Here is an 18,982-nt window from a genome sequence, read left to right as displayed (position 1 = left end):
TATTTTAGCAAAGAATTTTAAATAAAAAAAAAAAAGATAAAGTAGTTTTTAAGGTCAAACAGGGTTTATTTACAAATGATCTATTTACATCTTCACTCAGTAAACTGACCACTAAAAAAAGATGACAAATATATGTACAGCTTTGGTAATTGTTGTATTTAAATACAATTATTTCTTTAAGACTTTGTTTAGCACATACATTAAATGAATCAGCCCTTATAGAGGAGAGACTATCAAAAGTAACACATCATTACTTGATTAGTTTTAAATAATATTTTAGAGTGGCAATAGTTAAACAATTTCTGGAAAAAAAGAAAACCTAATAAACCTGATTTTCTGTAAAACATGTTAATTTAAGTAGACCTTAAGTCATTTATTTAAAATTAACGACAAGTATATAAATTAAATTCACCAACATAAAACAAGTATCTTAAACAAAAAACAAATGAAACATAAGTCCAGCTATTTGCAGGCCTGTACCCAGTTGATGAAGTCCTACATTGTTAAACAAACTGTGTGCAAAGACATTCTGAGATCCTTTTCTATGCTCGGTCATCAATCTGTCCTCATCTTGGACAGATGCTGTGGTCAGTCATGAGTTTCTCCATCCTTTTTATCTTGCGTTTGTTTTTCGGCATGGGCTTGTCGTACATGCCGTTCCTAAGGAGATGCTCTTTGCTGTGATGGATCTGAGCGCCGTGCTCCAGCTGGAAGGAGCACAGGGCTTTTAGAGGCCTCAGCAATATCTGTGAGGATGGAAAAATATATAATATTTTCATATGAAAACCCTCTGAAAAAGTTCATTAAATAACATGCTCGGATCAGTTTCACCTGGTACAGGTCCACAATACAAAATATGACAAAACTGTTAGCATCAGGAATCTTTGTTTAGCCAGTTTATGAACAACCAAGGAAGCACTGTGCTAGAAAACCAACTAATTTAAACATATTCATTCCAAAACCTGATTCTGGACTGGCCCTGACCTAAACTCTGTTGAATATTTCTAGACTATGCTTAAAAACTAGATTTGTTCCAGTAAGTCAAGCAATTTTAATGCTCTACCAATTCTCTAGGGAAGAGTGCCTGAAAATTCAGCCAAATATACAGTAGAAATCTGCTCATAGACAAAAAGGTGTATGGCATATCTGCAACTTATTAACAGACATTTAACTAAATATTATTGCGGCGTACGTATAGATACTTGAGGTAGTATGTATCATTTTGACCCAGTGTTTAACAAGAAAAAAAAACAAACATTGAAGTCATGTACTGTGACAAAAATAAGTATTTGAACACCCTGCGACTTTGCAAGTTTTCCCACTAAGAAATCATGGAGGGGTCTGAAATGTTCATCTTAAGTGCACATCCACTGTGAGAACATAATCTAAAAAAACAGAAATCACAATGTATGATTTTTTAATAATTTATTTGTGTTACTGCTGCAAATAAGTATTTGAACAGCTGCCAATCAGCAAAAATTCTGACCCTCAAAGACCTGTTAGTCCGCCTCTAAAAAGTCCATCTCCACTCCAATTAGAAGGACCTGTTTGAGGTCGTTAGCTGCATAAAGACACCTGTCCACCCCACACAATCAGTAAGACTTTAACTACTAACATGGCTAAGACCAAAGAGCTGTCCAAAGACACCAGAGACAAAATTGTAGACCTTCACAAGGCTGGAAAGGACAACGGAGCAATTCCCAAGCAGCTTGGAGAAAAAAGATCAACTGTTGGAGTAATTATTAGAAAATGGAAGAAGCTAAACATGACTGTCAATCTCCCTCAGACTGGGGCTCCATGCAAGATCTCACCTCGTGGCGTATCAATGATCCTTAGAAAGGTGAGGAATCAGCCCAGAACTACACACGAGGAGCTGGTCAATGAGGTCATAGTTTAAAGTCATGCATGGCACGGCAGGTTCCCCTGCTTAAATCAGCACACATTCAGGCCCGTCTTCAGTTTGCCCATGACCATTTGGATGATCCACAGGGGTCATGGGAGAAAGTTCTGTGGTCAGATGAGACCAAAATAGAACTTTTTGGTCTTAATTCCACTCGCCGTGTTTGGAGGAAGAAGAATGATGAGTACCATCCCAAAAACACCATCCCTACTGTGAAGCATGGGGGTGGAAGCATTATGCTTTGGCAGTGTTTTTCTGCACATGGGACATGATGACTGCACTGTATTAAGGAGAGGATGACCGGGGCCATGTATTGCAAGATTTTGGGGAACGACCTCCTTCCCTCAGTTAGAGCATTCAAGATGGGTCGTGGCTGGGTCTTCCAACATGACAATGACCCGAAGGACACAGCCAGGATAACCAAGGAGTGGCTCCGTAAGAAGTATATCAAGGTTCTGGAGTGGCCCAGCCAGCCTCCAGACCTAAACCCTATAGAAAATCTTTAGAGGGAGCTCAAACTCCGTGTTTCTCAGCGACAGCCCAGAAACCTGGCTGATCTGGAGAAGATCTGTGTGGAGGAATGGGCCAAAATCCCTGCTGCAGTTTGTGCAAACCTGGCAAAAAACTACAGGAAACGTTTGACCTCTGTAATTGCAAACAAAGGCTACTGTACCAAATATTAACATTGATTTTCACAGGTGTTCAAATAGTTAGTAACACACAGCAGTAACACACAAATAAATTATAAAAAAAAAAAAAATCATACATTGTGATTGCCGGTTTTTCTTTTTAGATTATGTCTCTCACAGTGGACATGCATCTAAGATGAAAATTTTAGACCCATCCATGATTTTTAAGGGGGAGAACTTGCAAAGTTGCAGGGTGTTCAAATACTTATTTTCCGCACTGTATGATCATTCCACCCTAGAAAAGACATTTTCAATGAATAAAAATTCATTGAAAAAAGACATTGTGTCACTATTTAATTTTTATTTTTAATGATCTACTCATGTTCATAAAAGCAAAAAGTTTTTCATATTTGTAAAACAAAAACGGATATATCAGTGCCGCACCTTCTCACGTCTCTGCTAGCTGTAGCTTTACCACACAACCTTTTAGTCTCACTGGTTCTAGTTCTGTACACATCCAGACACACTGTGGTCCTGATCCAATCACTACTGCCTCTTTCACATTACAAAATTATTTGAAGCTTCCAGACAAATTCTCATTTGTGCATATTGCTGTTTTACCAAAAACTAAGGCATTCATTCAGGAAAAGAAAAAGAATCAAAGAAGATGCCTTCTGTTAGAATGCAGTTCTCCTTCTCCAGGATAAATGAAACATGCATTATTGTCAAAAGTTTGAAGTTTTATGTGTATGGATTTATTTTTGGAAAGAAAAGAAAAAAGTAGAAAAACTTTCAAGTCCAAATCACCTCTTGGATCTCATCATTCTTCTCCAGGATTGACAAAGCCACAGCAGCACATTCCAGCGTAGACAGACAGATGTTGGAGGGCTGTGTCCGGATCACATACTGGCTGGACAGCGTCCTGTTAAGCTGGACCTGATAAAACAAAGCAGAAGAATCGATAGTGCTGCTGTGTGGCTGTTGTGATGGGAATTAAATATATACTTCTTAATGAAATGTAATTACCTCTATAAAGTGGTTTCACGTTGTATATTAATGACAGCAGAATCATATTTATAATTTATGTTATGAGCACTGAGCTTGCTGCAAAGTGGGCGGCTTGTTTTAAAGGCAATGCACCGTAAGTTTAAAAACAAACAACAATGTTTGTTTACCTAAAAAGTAAATTAGTGGCGATGCACCCAGAAATCGGATCGCTGATCGGCAATCTGTAACTAAACAATCCAATCTTTTTCCAAGCAGTGAACGCACCACGCAAAAGTGCTACTACGCCTCGCTTATGGCAATATTCTTTGGTGTAGAAGTTGTTGCTGCAGGAAGAATATTGTTTTCGATACCTATTAGGGGGTTTACAATAAAATCAGAGGAAGCACGGAAATGTAAGAAGCCTTTGAAAGCTGCATCTTGGTTTGTTCAGGCAGCCACAATCTGGCATTGAAAAGAAAATTAGGAAGCTGAATTTATTATACCAATGTTCATCTGTCTTATTAAGTAGAAGAGTCTATGGAGGCTATCATGGAACATGCTGGATTAGGAAATAAATAGAGTTTTTTTGGAAATTTCCTTATTTTGTAGGGTATACAAAGAGGGACCAGTGCTAATCATGCTAATTGCAAATATAAGATGCTAAAAACAGTTTAAAATGTTAACTCTCATCATAATCATGGGCTTGTTCTGAAATAACAGCGAAATCCTATTTAACCGCAGAGCTGTTAAACAGCTGCGTGTGCTGTATCTCTCCCACACAGTGTGAACCTCTGTTCTGTTCCTAACATATTAAACTTTCAATCACAGAAAAGCTGCTGAACTACAAATGTTTACAGTAACATAGTACTGTGTGACCATATATGTAACTATCATAACTTATCCAACCAATGTCTTGTAATGTCTTCTAATTCAGTCTGCAGAAGGATGAACTCCCATGCCCTTTTTAGATCACTTTTATTGTTTTTGTAAAATCAGTGCATATCTCTTTTACAAGTATACTGCACAAACCTGTTTTGGCAGGTGTAACAGGCTGTTTTTCAGGAACATATTTTTAGCCTGGCTCCATGTGCCGTCTATAATGATCACATTGTGTTTCACGGTGGCAACCTCCTGCCGTTCCACTAACTCCTCCAGGTTCTGGGATTTTGGTCCGGGGTACAGGATGAGTGTTCTGTCATCCCGACACACAGCAGCTAGCTCTGGATGCCTGAGTGTGGAAAAATTAGGTCTACATATGGGCAATCTTAATGATATTGGGGATGTTTGGGATACTAAAAATGCAGCCAACTCAACTTACTTGTCCTCATTAAACCTCCTTCCTACTATAACGTTGCATTTTCCATGTGGCAAACAAGCAGCAAGAAGAGGCACGGTCCGAAGTACTCGGCTTTCCTGCAAGCAGATCACAAAAATTAAAGGCATTAGCTTTTCATTAAGGAGTCTGACCTCAACATCTGGAACATCCAGAAAAAAAAAAACTAAAACATAGAACATCTCAATAACAGAAACATGTATCAGCTATTCAACTACAATAAGAATTAGGCTCAAAGAAGTAAAGTGCTGTGCAAACTTTTGCAACGTTTTTACATTTTGTTACATTTCAACCACAAACTTCACTTTTTAGGGATTTTATGTGATAGAACAAAATAGAGTAGTGCAAGAATGTGAAGCGGAATAAGAAATGATACTTTGTTTTCAACATTTCTAGCAAATTAAAATCTAAAACCCGTGTTGTGCATTAGAGGCTGACATTTTTTCGGGAATCCCATGGGATCAGTAAAGATCACGTGATTGAGATGGTACAGGATAAAAAATGAACGGGACCAGACGGGAGCTAAACAATAGGAGGGAAAATAAACTAGGATCAATTATCTTTGGAAATGTAAAACTGAGACTTTGTTATAAACTTTAAGAAAAAAACACTTGGATCGACGCCGCCATTGTGTAGTTTTTTTCCAAGAAGCCGAAACTATAATGCGAGTCAAACGAACTACACGACCCACAAGCCAACAGTGCTTCTGCTCGATGTTTTCCACCTGCGTTCAGGACAGAGGGAGCAAACGCAGGTGGAGAACTGGACGTGGTAAAATTGGATTTGCAACGTAAAGTCAGAAGTAAGGACTTATCTATTAAACTTATAGAGCTGACAGGAAAGTCGCAAATATTACCGAACTTCAGGAGAGTTGAATGTAGCGCTGTTAACATGCAGTCTGCTGCTTGTAAAACGTGTTTAGTCGTAATCAAGTTCACCAGTGATTAAGGGACACTTGTAAGGCAAATTCTGGATTAAATCAGTCCTGCATCTCTTCATTCATCAAACCAAAAGTACCATCATATGTCAAGTCTCATCTGACCAACAAAATTGCTGCATGTACAGTAAAGATTTAAGAGCTTTTGCCACAGTAGAGGAAAGGCTTCATCAAGTGAAGATATTAAATAAATACGTTGTGAATAGAAAAAAATGTTATGCACCATTAAATGTACAATTTATTTAATACATCATATTCAATACACAATATTAAGTGTACCACTAATTACGTCATGTCGTCTTTAAAATTATACTTAATTATTCAGTGGCACATTTAATTGCATAATAGTCCATTTCATGATATAATGGTACATTTATTGTTTCTAATGATGTATTAAATAAATAAATGGTACATTTAATTTAATAGCACATTTAATGTTACATTTCTTTCATGTTACATTTACTTCACTTATGGGACATTCACAACATTTATTTATTTAATGATGATTTTATTGTATTCATTTTGTCCAGTTTGACCCTCCATTCTTGATGCCTGTATAGGAGGTCATGTCAGAATTTAAATCAGGTGTTCTGGAGCAGACACACATCTAAAACTTGCAGGGAAGGGGTCCCTGAGGACCAGGGCTGTGAACCATTGAGGTACAGTTTCTAAATTGTGAAGGTAATGCCTTTTTGTCCTTTTGTTCAACAAGTACAGTTCTCTTGCTAGGTACATTTGTCTTTTGTTTCAGCAACTTGAAACATAAAAGTGATGTCATTGTTCAAAGGAAACAATCACTTAATAAATGAGTAAAATACAACTATGTACATTTTGTTTATTCAGCGAAGATAGGCATGGTCTGTTTCCTTGTTTGATATTTTATTATTTCTTCATTATTATTCTTTTTACTTTAACTGGCTTTTACTACAGCTAAAAACAGGGACCTAACTGGTCTTTCAAAGAAAGAAATTGCCAAAAGACTAAATGAAGAAAACAAAAATGGGAGAGTCACAGGAGTGGGAGTCGTTCTAAATAGAAGTGGGAGTCAATTTACCAGGAGTGGGATGGGACAGGAATTTTTTTTTATGCTAGCCTGGGATTGGGATGGGACAAGACATTTTTCTGTGGGAGCGAGATGGGACAGAAGAGAAAATCCACTCCCGTGTCACCCTATATTGTGCATATGTATCGCCTTAATACCTTTGCTAAAATTACAGCTGTTAGTATGTTGAGGTATGCCCCTACCAGCATTTCACATCTAAAGACTGGAATTAGCAAAATAGCTCGAGCTCATGTGAGCAGCATTTTTCAAGTCTTGCAACAAATTCTTAATTGAATTCAGGTCTCAACTTTGACTGGGCCATTCGTGGATACTAAGAATGCTTCGATCTAAACCATTCCACTGAAACTATGGTTGTAGGAGTAGAGTTGTTTTCCTGATGGAAGGTGAACCTCTGGCCCAGTCTTTTGCTGTCTCTAACATGGTGTCTTATTTTATTCCCCGTTTCTGCTCTCGGTGAAAGAGGACACTTTTCTCCTGTCTCCCGCACCCTCCCCTGTCTGCCCTGCTTCTGCTCTATGTCGTCTTCTTTCGGAGCCTCTCTTTGCATTTCTCCCAAATTGTGAATTATGGATCTGGTCAGCTGGTCACTCTAAGCAATTCATCAAATTTTCTCGGCGGGAAGACAGGGTAAGGGAGAGCCCTCTTGTCCAGATGTGACATTCTTCTCCGGATACACAATGAACTCCTGGCAGAAGAGGAGGATTGTGTGTCTGACAATGATGTCAGTCGAGGACGTGGAAGATGTGTACATAATTGGATTTCTGATAAAAGGATTTCTGCTTTTCGGAGTTTGTGGTTACCTGGCATATCGTGAAATTGGGAAAACGTTGGCAGCAGTTCTGGCCATTGCAAGGCTGCCCGGCTTATGTGAAGGGATCTGCAGAGCTATCAACATTCATACTGAAATGTTAAGGGAGCAGAATCGCAAACTGGATGTGATCCTACAAGATCGCAGGCTGGCTGCGGTTCCTGGACTCAGGGGTGAAATGGAATAAATCTTGGGGAAGTTGCATGCTCAGATCTGGCAAAAGACCAGGAATTTGGCAGTTTGGATTCCCCATTGAGAAACACCAGCGAGACTCTCAAGGCTGACAGAAAATTAGGAGTCAGCCTGACCCAAATAATTGTTGTTTTTCTGAATCTGGCTCCCCTGCACGGCCTTGATGGCTGGCTATCTTCAACTTCTCCTGGAAGTTATGTAAACATGACGCTCTGCTCCCTCTGCCCCCTCCCATCCCTGAGGACATCTGTGGACCTGCTCAGAACTGTGTGGCCAATTGATGAACATCATACCATCAAGGACAATGGCCTCTGTGACAGTGCTTCACAGACTTACTTTGCACACACTCACATGCACACACACAAAGGCTCATATAAACATACACACCCCTGACATACAGCCTTCACTGTATCCCTGCAATATGCTGTCTCACATATGCGTTGCTTATTTGTGCTAAGGTTTTTTTTTTTGCAATCTCAAACTGTATCCTGCTAAGGATAAAGTGTGAAATATGATTTTTTTTCCCTTCTCTTACCTAATGTGGTCTTTCTTCTTATTCTCTTTTTACCTAAATGTGGATTCATAGATCTTTAGATTTCTTAGAAGGATTGTATTACAACTATTTCATACCAGTAAAAGATAAAAATTATTAGTATTTGAAAGTTTGGACTAAAACTGTTTGATACCAGTGACCCAGCTTCTCTACTGTAGAATATAAAATATCTATGTGTGTAATATGAACTATCTATGTGTGTAACTGCAATGTGTGAAGCATAGAAGGGGCCTAGGGAGTGAGGAGCATAGAGAGTGCAAAGTCATAAATTAGTAAAGGACAAGGAATCACCGATGGGGGAGAAGAATACAGGGGAGTACAGCGCACAGAGAGGGCAAGGTCATAAATTGGGCCAGACACGATAAATTTGTTATAGGAGAAGGACTAGAAGTACTCCTTATTTGGATATGAGGTTATATGGTTGCTGGGGAGATATCCACAGATAGAATGATTGTGTGTGTACTGCATAGCAGCGAAGGGTATATAAAGGTATTTGTGGCCCCTCCAAAACGGACAACACACAGACGTTTCCAGGTACCAGTGTAAGAGTGTGAATTCAGATTGGTTTTTTTATAAACTTGTGGAAACGTACAACTGATCTCTGACTGAGGATTGTCCTTTGGGTGCCAAATAAAAGAGTCGGGGAGAGGAGTAATGTAAGAGTTAACTGACGGCCAGTAAAGTTTTCCAACCTCAACAATTGGTGCCGAAACCCGGGATTTGGCACTAATTAAAGGATAATTAATTGACAACGAGGCAGACGTCGATCTACAACACCACAGGGTTGACCCAAAATAAAAGCTAAGGAGATCTATATTTATTCTCCTTTTGCCTGCTAATAGTGTAGGTGGTGTTGTGTTTTCTCTTAAATTTACAGTCTTGATCAGTTTTGGGTAAAATATTTGTTGGTTGAAATAATGGCTTACGGTAAAGAAATTATATATTGCGTAAAAATATTTGTTGATTGAGACAAGATAAATTTTAGGCGAGATACTTGAATGTTGAGGCTGTAACATACTTTTCACCGAAGATACTTAAATGGTGACGGTGTTGAAGCAAATAAGTTCCGGATTTGGCAATCCAAACTCAGTCCTGACGAGGACTGGGGTGTTTCGGCTGGGGTTGGTAAGAGCCTCCCCGAGGGATTGGGACACCTCAAAGTGGCCAGGGATAGGACCCCGAGACCCTGAACTGGCAGGTGAGGGAAGACAGTTGAGATACTTAAATGGTGAAACTGTAATAATAAGATTAAGTAAAAGGAATTCCAGGGAGTCAACGGAGGGTTGATTACTAGGTGTCAAACCGGGTTTGGCATCACAGCGGTCGGACCAGGAGAGATTGAAAAGGTCCCGCTGAGTGGAAGGGTTTAAGGCCCTCTGCGATTGTGTTAAATATGCTTTAATTTGGGAAGATAAGTTTGGTTTTTCACAGAGTGGAAGTTTTAGGGTAAATAAGTTAAATAGTTTAAAGAGTTTCAAGTAAAACAGTTGATGGATGGAGATGAGAAAAATAAGAAACATAAGAAAAAGATTAAAAAGCACAGAGTGCATCAATTAAGGTGTTAAAGAGTTAAAACTTTCCTGCAGGAAGTTTCGTTTGTTTTAAATATTGCGATCAGTCGGAAAAGAAAGGAGCATAGTGCATGTTATGGTGGACAACTGACTGACTGACTGACTGATAATATTTCTGTGTGCAAAATCTGAACCTATACTAAACTTCTCATCTGCCTCTCACACACACACATACACACATGTATGGGATTTGAGTGTAACATCTACGTTTTTGAGTCTGGACTTTAGAAACCTGCCCTTCCCCATGGCCACTCGACGCTTCTTCAGCACGGCCTGAAAGAGAGAGCCTGCCTGCCTGCTGTAAATCACAGTGTGAGTTTCCACGAGAACGAAACTCAGAAGTAGTCTGGCCCCACTGGAGATGGACAACGATCCATGCTGTTTCTCAAAGCCAGAAGAGCGATCCACTGGATTTATATTGAAAGCACATCTTGTGCGGGCAGAAGAGAAACAGGCCGGAGCAAAGCTCTTTCTCCCTCCTCGAGAAGTTAAAAATGGACAAGAAGGATTGAATGTCTCACCAACAGACCTGAAGGGCCTGCGATTTAGAAACTGATGGGGGTAACGTACAAACACACACACATTTGCATAAATCTTTTCCTATTTTCTGCAATGAAGAACGCTTATTAACCGCTGCTCATGTGACGCTTGATTGACGTTGACAGATATAGTGGGTTAAAATATTATTTTAGGGTTAGAAAAGTATCTTTAAAAAGGGTGATAACTTAACTCATTTGATACTTTCTAGTTAATTCTTTCAGAGAAGCAAGTTCTCTTTCGTCGTGGAATATTCAGGGTCAATTATTATAGTTGTTCAAAGTTATTAAAAAGCAGAGGAAGTTACAACATCTCCAAACCTCAGCAGTAACCATGTGTTTCTATTTTATTCTCAGGACAGATCTCATGAAGGAGTATTTTTAAAACCCAGCGAATGCGTAAAACTTGATGGGTTTCTCCTTCAGGTATAATTTTCTGTTGTCAGATTTTGTATTCCATAAATCTAATGGGTAAAGAACTCATTAAAACAGGCTTAGTTCTACTGCAGATGGTCTTCATACAGTCTCTGACACAGTACTTACAGTTTGGTGCAGTTTTTGTCCGCAAGTGCTAACTGACGCTTATGGAAAGTACAAATTCATTGTTTGTCACAGCAGCTGCTGGGAAGAGGTTAAATTTATTTTTTCCTTCCCTCTTCTGATTCATGCAGCGTGTTGATTTACACTGTACCTTATATCAGGTCCTGATAAAAACTATGAAAGGCTTGGTTCTGCAGTTTCTTTCCCTTTGTGGAAGGAAAGGAAACCTAATCAGTTCTGTGCTGCACAGAAATATTAAAACACTTGTTGTTTTCTAAGATAACACTAGCTAAAACTTTTAAAACTTTGAGAGTAATTGGTTTTGTTAAACTCATTTTCCTTGGTAAAACAAACCTTTAAAATGAAAATTAAAAAATGTGATTATTTTTGAAGGTAAGAAAGATTCTGATTGGACAGTGGTACCACACAAAAATTAAACTAATCTCATGTTCCATAAAAGACTCTGCATAGAAAAGGCCTTCAGAATCGTGGAGTTATTTTCCACCACAGTACCAAGTTTTTTAAGCATGTTTTTTCTTTATTTTAAAACAGATCTGTATTTTTGTTTTGTTTTTGGCTTTTTAGTATAATGTTGTCTGAAGCTGCTTATGAACTGGGTTAGGAGCAAATATAATCTGAGGTAAATTAGGAGTTGTGAACAAGTGATTTTTAAATCTGATTATTGTCCAAGCAGAAATAATACACTAACAGGTCTGGGAATATTTAGCCACTCCTCTCTTCAATCTGCAGAAAGTTAACATCATTGCTCAATGCAGTAGTACTCAATTTGTGGTTCCTGGACTCCTGAAGCCCGTGAGCCATAGATTTTGGGTCCATAAAATTATAATACTTAATTAAAGGTAGGCTGATTACCTATTAAAATAGATCTAAGCCAATGATGAGTTCCAGTCATTTGGTGGCTTTGAAATGCAATAATACTCAAAATTTCTACTCTGGGGAACACAGATTGGGGTTGAAGAGTTTAGTTTTGGAACCAAGGTTAGGATTTTTATAACGGAATCAAGACAAGTAAAATCCTTCATTTTAGGAAAAGAAAAGAAATAAAGGCTCTCTTAACAGTAAGAGGATGGTCGGCTCAAACTCAAGTCTCCTTGTTTGATTTCTTAAGGTTTAAAGATTAAAACAAAACATAGGAGTACAAAGGTACACAAGGTAATTTCAGATTACTAAATCATAAAATATTGGAACATTTATCAGCATTTGGATTATTAAAGAGAGGTTCTAGTAATAATTTTCTCCCCAACTCTCAAACTTTAAATAGCCAAATTAAGGAAAATTATGTCTTCCCTTTGAAACACTATGTGGAAAAAAGTCCAGTTTGGAGTCAAGTTTCTTATCTTAATTTCTGATCAAGTCAAACACTGCAGTTTTTGTTTTGTTTGGGTATACCATAAAAATGTCAACGCCGGCTTAAAATACTTATTTGCATTTAACCTGAGCAGAGAAATTCTTGAATGCAGCTGCGATCAAAATTGAGCAAAACAAAAAGAGAACTATAACAATAACTCTCAGGATTGTAGTTATTATTATAGAATTACAGTACAAAGAATTGGCAAAAGGTTTCAGCATCAGTGAATTTGGATTCATTTGAGAGAAAACTGTTGCTGTGCTTCTAAATAGTTTGAGATATCTTTGAACTATGTGCCCTCATCTTAAAAAGGATCCTGAAGATTGTCATAACAAAATTGATCAATTACAGCATTAAAAGATATGGCTGAGAAAACATATTCTGAAAAGATATTGTTAAAAATTTCTTTGTATTCTTGAAGCTTCAAATTTGGCCATTTGTTTGTCTTTGATGTTTTGTCTTTGTTTTGTTGGAATGAATGTTTGTTTATATGTTTCATTAAACAATAATCCATGATTAGATGTTTAATGTTTCTAAATCCCAGATTGATTAAAACTTTGAGTTTTCAGGAGAGTTAAGAAGCAGCTTGTTTCTGAGGTAGGTGCATGTTAACAGTTTTTGCAGTTTAAGGTTCACTAAGATGGGTTGGAATGAAGAAACTGTGGGTCCGCCCATAGGCTGCCAATCAGAGGTTAGTTCTGCCTGACTCCGCCCACCTACCAGGTTGGTTCATGCCTTTGTTGTCATGGTAACGCTCAGCACCTCCCTTCCTGAGTTTTAACACTGTTTAAGAGACAATAGAATCAAAATGCTTGTAGTGATTGTTGCCTTAAAAACATGTTTTTTTTTGTACAATAATTAAGGATGTAGCATGACATTTAGATTTATGTGTTTTATTATTAAAAGGTTAATGAAATAGTTTAAACTAGTTTGAAGAATTAGTTTTGCATACAGAATCATTGGTAATTTATTAGATTGAAAGTTTTCCCTGGTGCCATTAAGCTAACTGACAGTTCAAGATATGCCAAAAGTAAGGAATATATTTTTGAGAAAGAATCAGAATTATGATTTCATACTTGACAGGAATTATTTATTAGATTAAATTTGTAGTGTATGCATCAAAATTACATTAGATTTACATTAATCTAAAACTTATCTTCATGCAAGACAAATCAGGAAGATGTGTGACTTATTTCTAAGTGAAATATTGATGAACTGTACAACGACTGAAGTTTGTGTTTTGTAGTTAATGGAACTGAGTTATAGTTAAAAACATCTGGATTTTATTTATGTTGTTTTCGTTAAATTCATAGAGACACATAGTTATGTCAGAATTCATTTCTTTGGTTCTATGTAATGTGATCTTGGTTACTAGAACATTCTTGTTTAAACTTTTTGCAAGATTGTCGCATGGGTTGGACCCTGCGCCAAAAGGGGGGAAATGTCAGAATAAAGTAACATGGAGTTATTGCCAAGATCATTTTCTTCCACATCTTTGTGGGAAGATAGGATGTTGTTTTACTGTCAAAACCTGTCCACCGTGTTTTCTCAAGTTTCAGAGACGGTGAAGGCTGCATTACCAGAAACAGCCACTTCCACCCTCCAGTCCTTTATCCCTGGCGACTGGATTCTGCTCAGAGAATCTAGGAGAAAACACTGGAAGCCACAGGTGCTGGAATGGCCCATATCAGATCCTACTAGACACCCAGCAAAGCTGCAGGAAAACTCCAGCTTCGCCAAGTTCATCTGGCTTCCAGGATACAAGTCATCTTCCAACTGGATCATCCACGGCCTGAAAGGTGTGAGGACAGCGGACCACCACAAGACAAAGAACTGTAAGCTGATCACTGGCGAGTGATTGAAGAGGTGGTTGAAGAACACTGTTCTTACAAGGGCACAATAATCTCTTGGGCAGTGCAACGTTATTTCAGAATCTACTTAAGGCCATCGCATTGCCTGAAAGTTAGAAATCATAAGGTCATTTGCCTCACTGCACACTCACCACAGTGAGAGACACATAGGAAACATACAGGGAAGACCTCTACACATTTGCACATAACCTTTCTCTGGATGATGGACTGGCGACGTCTGCAACAGAGAGACAGTCAAACATGCGCCATGATGCTTATTCTCCTTAATTTCTTAACATTTGGTGGCTACTAGGCTCCTTTGCCTGGACAGCAAGGGTCAGCCAAATTCTTTTCTCCTACTTTGACAGCGAAACTGACTCTGAGGAGGAAATCTCTCTTTTATCTAACTTTCATGTTTATTGCTTGATATCTATCATTATGGTACTAATTTGAAATGTGTTCATTTCCGCCGTTGTTATAATTTGTTTTCAGTACCAGAAGAAAGGAGTTCTAATGTAAATTCTTGTATTAAGTGCTCTAAGGTGTTCCAAAGTGTATGACCTTTAGGTTACCCTCTTTCTTCAGAACATCTGTGTTAGTGGAGGAAGCTGTCAAAACCAGGAGCAGCTGGGTCTGCTCATAGATAACGTTGTTACACCTGACCCGAGGACGGTTCAGGGTCATAAAGCATAAACTCTTTTAAGTGGAGATAACACCCACATACTCTTTAAATACTGTGTGTAAATGTTGACACCACACTGAAACCAAAGACAGAAGAAGAGGCGGAATGATTGAGTTTCTCTCACTGGGAGTGGTGGAGCTTCCCTCCCAACCCAGAAGACACCGTTTGGCGAACATTTTATATTTTATATTACATTTTGATGTTTCTGTATCTTTTTCAGGTTATGATTTAACTTTGTGTGGATGAAGACTCAGTGTGTGAATTTATGGACGCATAATATGATGGATGCATGTTTTTTAATGATTTTCTCTTTTACAGGTAGTACAGTAATATTTTTACTTATTTCTACTTATTTTTAGAAGGACATTTTAGATTGTGAACTCTTTTATTAGAGTTCAAAAGGGGGAATTGTAGAATATAAAATATCTATGTGTGTAATATGAACTATCTATGTGTGTAACTGCAATGTGTGAAGCATAGAAGGGGCCTAGGGAGTGAGGAGCATAGAGAGTGCAAAGTCATAAATTAGTAAAGGACAAGGAATCACCGATGGGGGAGAAGAATACAGGGGAGTACAGCGCACAGAGAGGGCAAGGTCATAAATTGGGCCAGACACGATAAGTTTGTTATAGGAGAAGGACTAGAAGTACTCCTTATTTGGATATGAGGTTATATGGTTGCTGGGGAGATATCCACAGATAGAATGATTGTGTGTGTACTGCATAGCAGCGAAGGGTATATAAAGGTATTTGTGGCCCCTCCAAAACGGACAACACACAGACGTTTCCAGGTACCAGTGTAAGAGTGTGTCCCCTCTCTGAATTCAGATTGGTTTTTTTATAAACTTGTGGAAACATACAACTGATCTCTGACTGAGGATTGTCCTTTGGGTGTCAAATAAAAGAGTCGGGGAGAGGAGTAATGTAAGAGTTAACTGACGGCCAGTAATGTTTTCCTACCTCACCACTACTTAGACTTCAGTGAGCGCCCATGACTGTTATTATTTGAATGATGGGACCACAACTGCCTCATACCAGCGACCTCAAGGATTAATATTAAAATTTTCTTTCTAGCACAAGATTAATTCCTTACCACAGAGGACTTAATGAGCTAATTGCCTCTATTAGAAAGAGTGGATTAGAACCAGCTCTTACCAGTAAACCCCCAAGGATTATTAATGTCACTTGTTTTGTTTTTCTGTGTTTGATTTTCTGTATCATTGTAATGTTTTTCCTCATGTACAGCGCTTTGAGTGCCTTGTTGCTGAAAAGCGCTATATAAATAAACTTGACTTGACCCAGCATGATGCTGCCATCACCAAGTTTCACATTGGTCATGGTGTGTTCACGGCAATGAACAGCAATTGTTTTTCTGCACGCACAGTAATTATAATTATGCACTACTTTCTGTTGGTCTATTACATAAAACCAAATAAAATTAATTCACGTTTGTTGTTATCAAAGAAGATAGGGTGAAAAAGTTCAAGATGTGAATATCTTTGTAAGGCACTGTATTTAGACATGTTCATGTTTATAATATGTTTTTAAAAAATTGGCATGCATTTTTGAAATGGAAAGTTGAATCATTATCCAGGAATATTTCCATGCAAGACATCTGACAACAAGCTGCCAGAACCAAAGATAAGCATACCAAATTATAGTAAATCATACGAATGTGAACAGGAAAACTTATTTACGCAAAACCAAAAACATTGAACGCATCTATGTAAAAGGAACTGGTGTTGGATTTACTGACTCACCTCTGCAGGATGCTGCACCACGTACAGACATGTGGACACCTCCAGTGGTTGTTGCGGGAGAAAGGGACAGAGACACACCTTCTGAGGGCGACTACATGGGAGGAAAGTTGAAGACGTGAAGCTGTGATATCCCAGCTATTTCCCCGTCTACAGCCCCCATCTCTCTGTTTTCAGCTGGTCTTCAGCTTTCTGAAACGATATAAATCTGTTCCCTCATTAAAGCATGCAAGATACACGAAAGGGAAACTGAGGGAGAAATTTTTATACGGCTTCACGTCCAGATGCTCTAACAAAGTCGGCTAGCTAGCATTAGCTTCGCTCTAATTCAGCTCACCGGCAGCGCAAACAGGTCGGCCTTCGCTCCTCAACTTCAACCGGGAGGGCAGCCAGGTCTCCGAAAGCATCCACTAACTCATCGTCTGTGTAAGAACTGTCACAGGCTGCAAGTCCGTTTTCCTCCAGGGTGGCAGGAGAGCACGAACAAGGACCTTTGTCCATTGTGGTGTTAGCCACTAGCTAACCTCAATGTTGCATTCATGTAGCTCGGGAATTACAAAACAATTTTTTGTAAAATGTTATTGATGGAATAAATTTGATTTTAAATACTTATTTAATTTGGTTACATGAAGAAACGAGTTTTTGAAGTCCAAGTTTGGGGTCTTTTTCTTTTCTTCTTTACTTTCCTCCCTGTGAAATATAAAATATTCCTACATGACAGGAATGCATCGTACGCGGTCCAATGGGGAAGAGGAGCGGCAAACAAGGATTTCCGTTGTAAAAATGGATCGACTATAAGCCAGTGCTTGTTACGGAGCTGGTGTTCGACTCTTGTTTTATAGGTGCATATCAATAAATAATGTAATTCAACCATTTGATTGGTTGAATAGGTTGAATTCAACCATTATACCATCACAGAAACAAAGAACCATCCTGAGGGCAATTTAGAGAAGCCAATTAACCAGTCATGTTTCTGTTATAAACTTAATTTACTTATGTACTATAATTCAAAAAGTAAAGTATAACACATATTTCATAGAGATTTATCACAGAGAGTTCTATATTTCAAGTGTTTATTTTTGTTTATGGCCTCCAGACTGAGGCCATAATTTCCAAATTTACCTTCATCTGAAAAGTGAATTTTGGATTCAGCAGCAGTCCAGCAATTTTCTCTGTAGCCTAAATAAGATGTTTTTGTTTTTTCACCTAACCTTTCTTTGATGTAAACTATTCCATTGAAGCTTTGGCTGCAAAGTTACTATTGCTGGCAACGGTGCATTAACAGATTGGACATTTTAGATTAAGAATAGGATGTCACCAAAGTTCAGGTACATATAAAAATAGACAGACAAATACTTTTGGCAATATCATGTATATTGGTATCTTTAATTCTTGTTTACATGCTATGTATACATTTGCACATTAAGACCTGGGTGTTTCAGTCCTCTCTTCAAGTTCAGCACAGCCACGAGATCCCGGGTTCCAGATGGCACCGTTTTATAGACGGATTCACTGTTCAGTCTGCAACACACCCTCATCCACAAACAAGGGAATTCTTCCTGCTAATGCCTTTTAAATGTAAGGCCAGACTGTGGAAAACCATGTATGTGAAAGGCTTTTCAGACAAAATATTTTTTTAACACTGGGGGCAAAAAAGAAAGAGTTTGCCTGATGTTTTAATGGCATTGTAATGCAGCAGAAATTGTGTTTGAGCAGAACAGGAACAGTGTTAATTTATTTCAATTCTGCATAATAAAACACTTCATAAATAACATGTATCGCAGGGTAGGTGGGCACATCAAACTTGGCTAATAGTACCTTATTTTGAATATGTGCACTTATTGCATACTGTTGCATGGCTGTTTACAAGCAGGGGCTTGGCACACAGGGAGTAATGGTATCAGGTTAGCAGCCAGATGGGCTTATTTTTAGCCAAAGATGCATCTTGACGTCACACATGTGCTCTCTGTCTCTTTTTTTTTTTTTTTTTTTTTTGCATTCGTGACCAAAACCTTTCCCCCTAAAGAGTCATGCACTATTGCTACAGAGACTGGGTTCACCTGAAGAAACAAAACATATTGGACCAGTGTAACAGCAACTGTTGTTTCTGACTTAATGCAGAGCTCAACCACTATTTAAAAATGACAGTTTTGGGTATTTAGGCATGGGCCAGTCTGAGATTTTTGTGATGTGACAATGTTATGTAACAATAACCAGTACACACAAGGTGGTATGTACACAAAAAATCAAAACAAAATGTATTACATAATCTATTT

At 38.3% G+C, this 18,982-nt stretch overlaps 1 protein-coding gene across 1 annotated transcript; it reads right to left on the bottom strand.

Moving 5' to 3' along the window:
* Positions 1 to 45: 45 nt before the first annotated feature.
* dtwd2 (DTW domain containing 2) lies at positions 46 to 17,408 on the bottom strand. The gene is made up of 6 exons (XM_047371947.1): positions 17,044 to 17,408; positions 16,710 to 16,800; positions 4,835 to 4,929; positions 4,546 to 4,744; positions 3,337 to 3,465; positions 46 to 746 (listed from the first exon to the last, which is right to left on the bottom strand). Exons 1-6 carry the CDS (start codon positions 17,205 to 17,207, stop codon positions 567 to 569), a joined length of 858 nt encoding a protein of 285 aa, XP_047227903.1. The 5' UTR covers positions 17,208 to 17,408; the 3' UTR covers positions 46 to 566.
* Between the last annotated feature and the right edge of the window lie 1,574 nt (positions 17,409 to 18,982).

This window comes from Girardinichthys multiradiatus, chromosome 8, assembly GCF_021462225.1.
Source record: "Girardinichthys multiradiatus isolate DD_20200921_A chromosome 8, DD_fGirMul_XY1, whole genome shotgun sequence".
Lineage (NCBI taxonomy): Eukaryota > Metazoa > Chordata > Actinopteri > Cyprinodontiformes > Goodeidae > Girardinichthys > Girardinichthys multiradiatus.
This window is presented reverse-complemented; position numbering and strand designations above follow the sequence as displayed.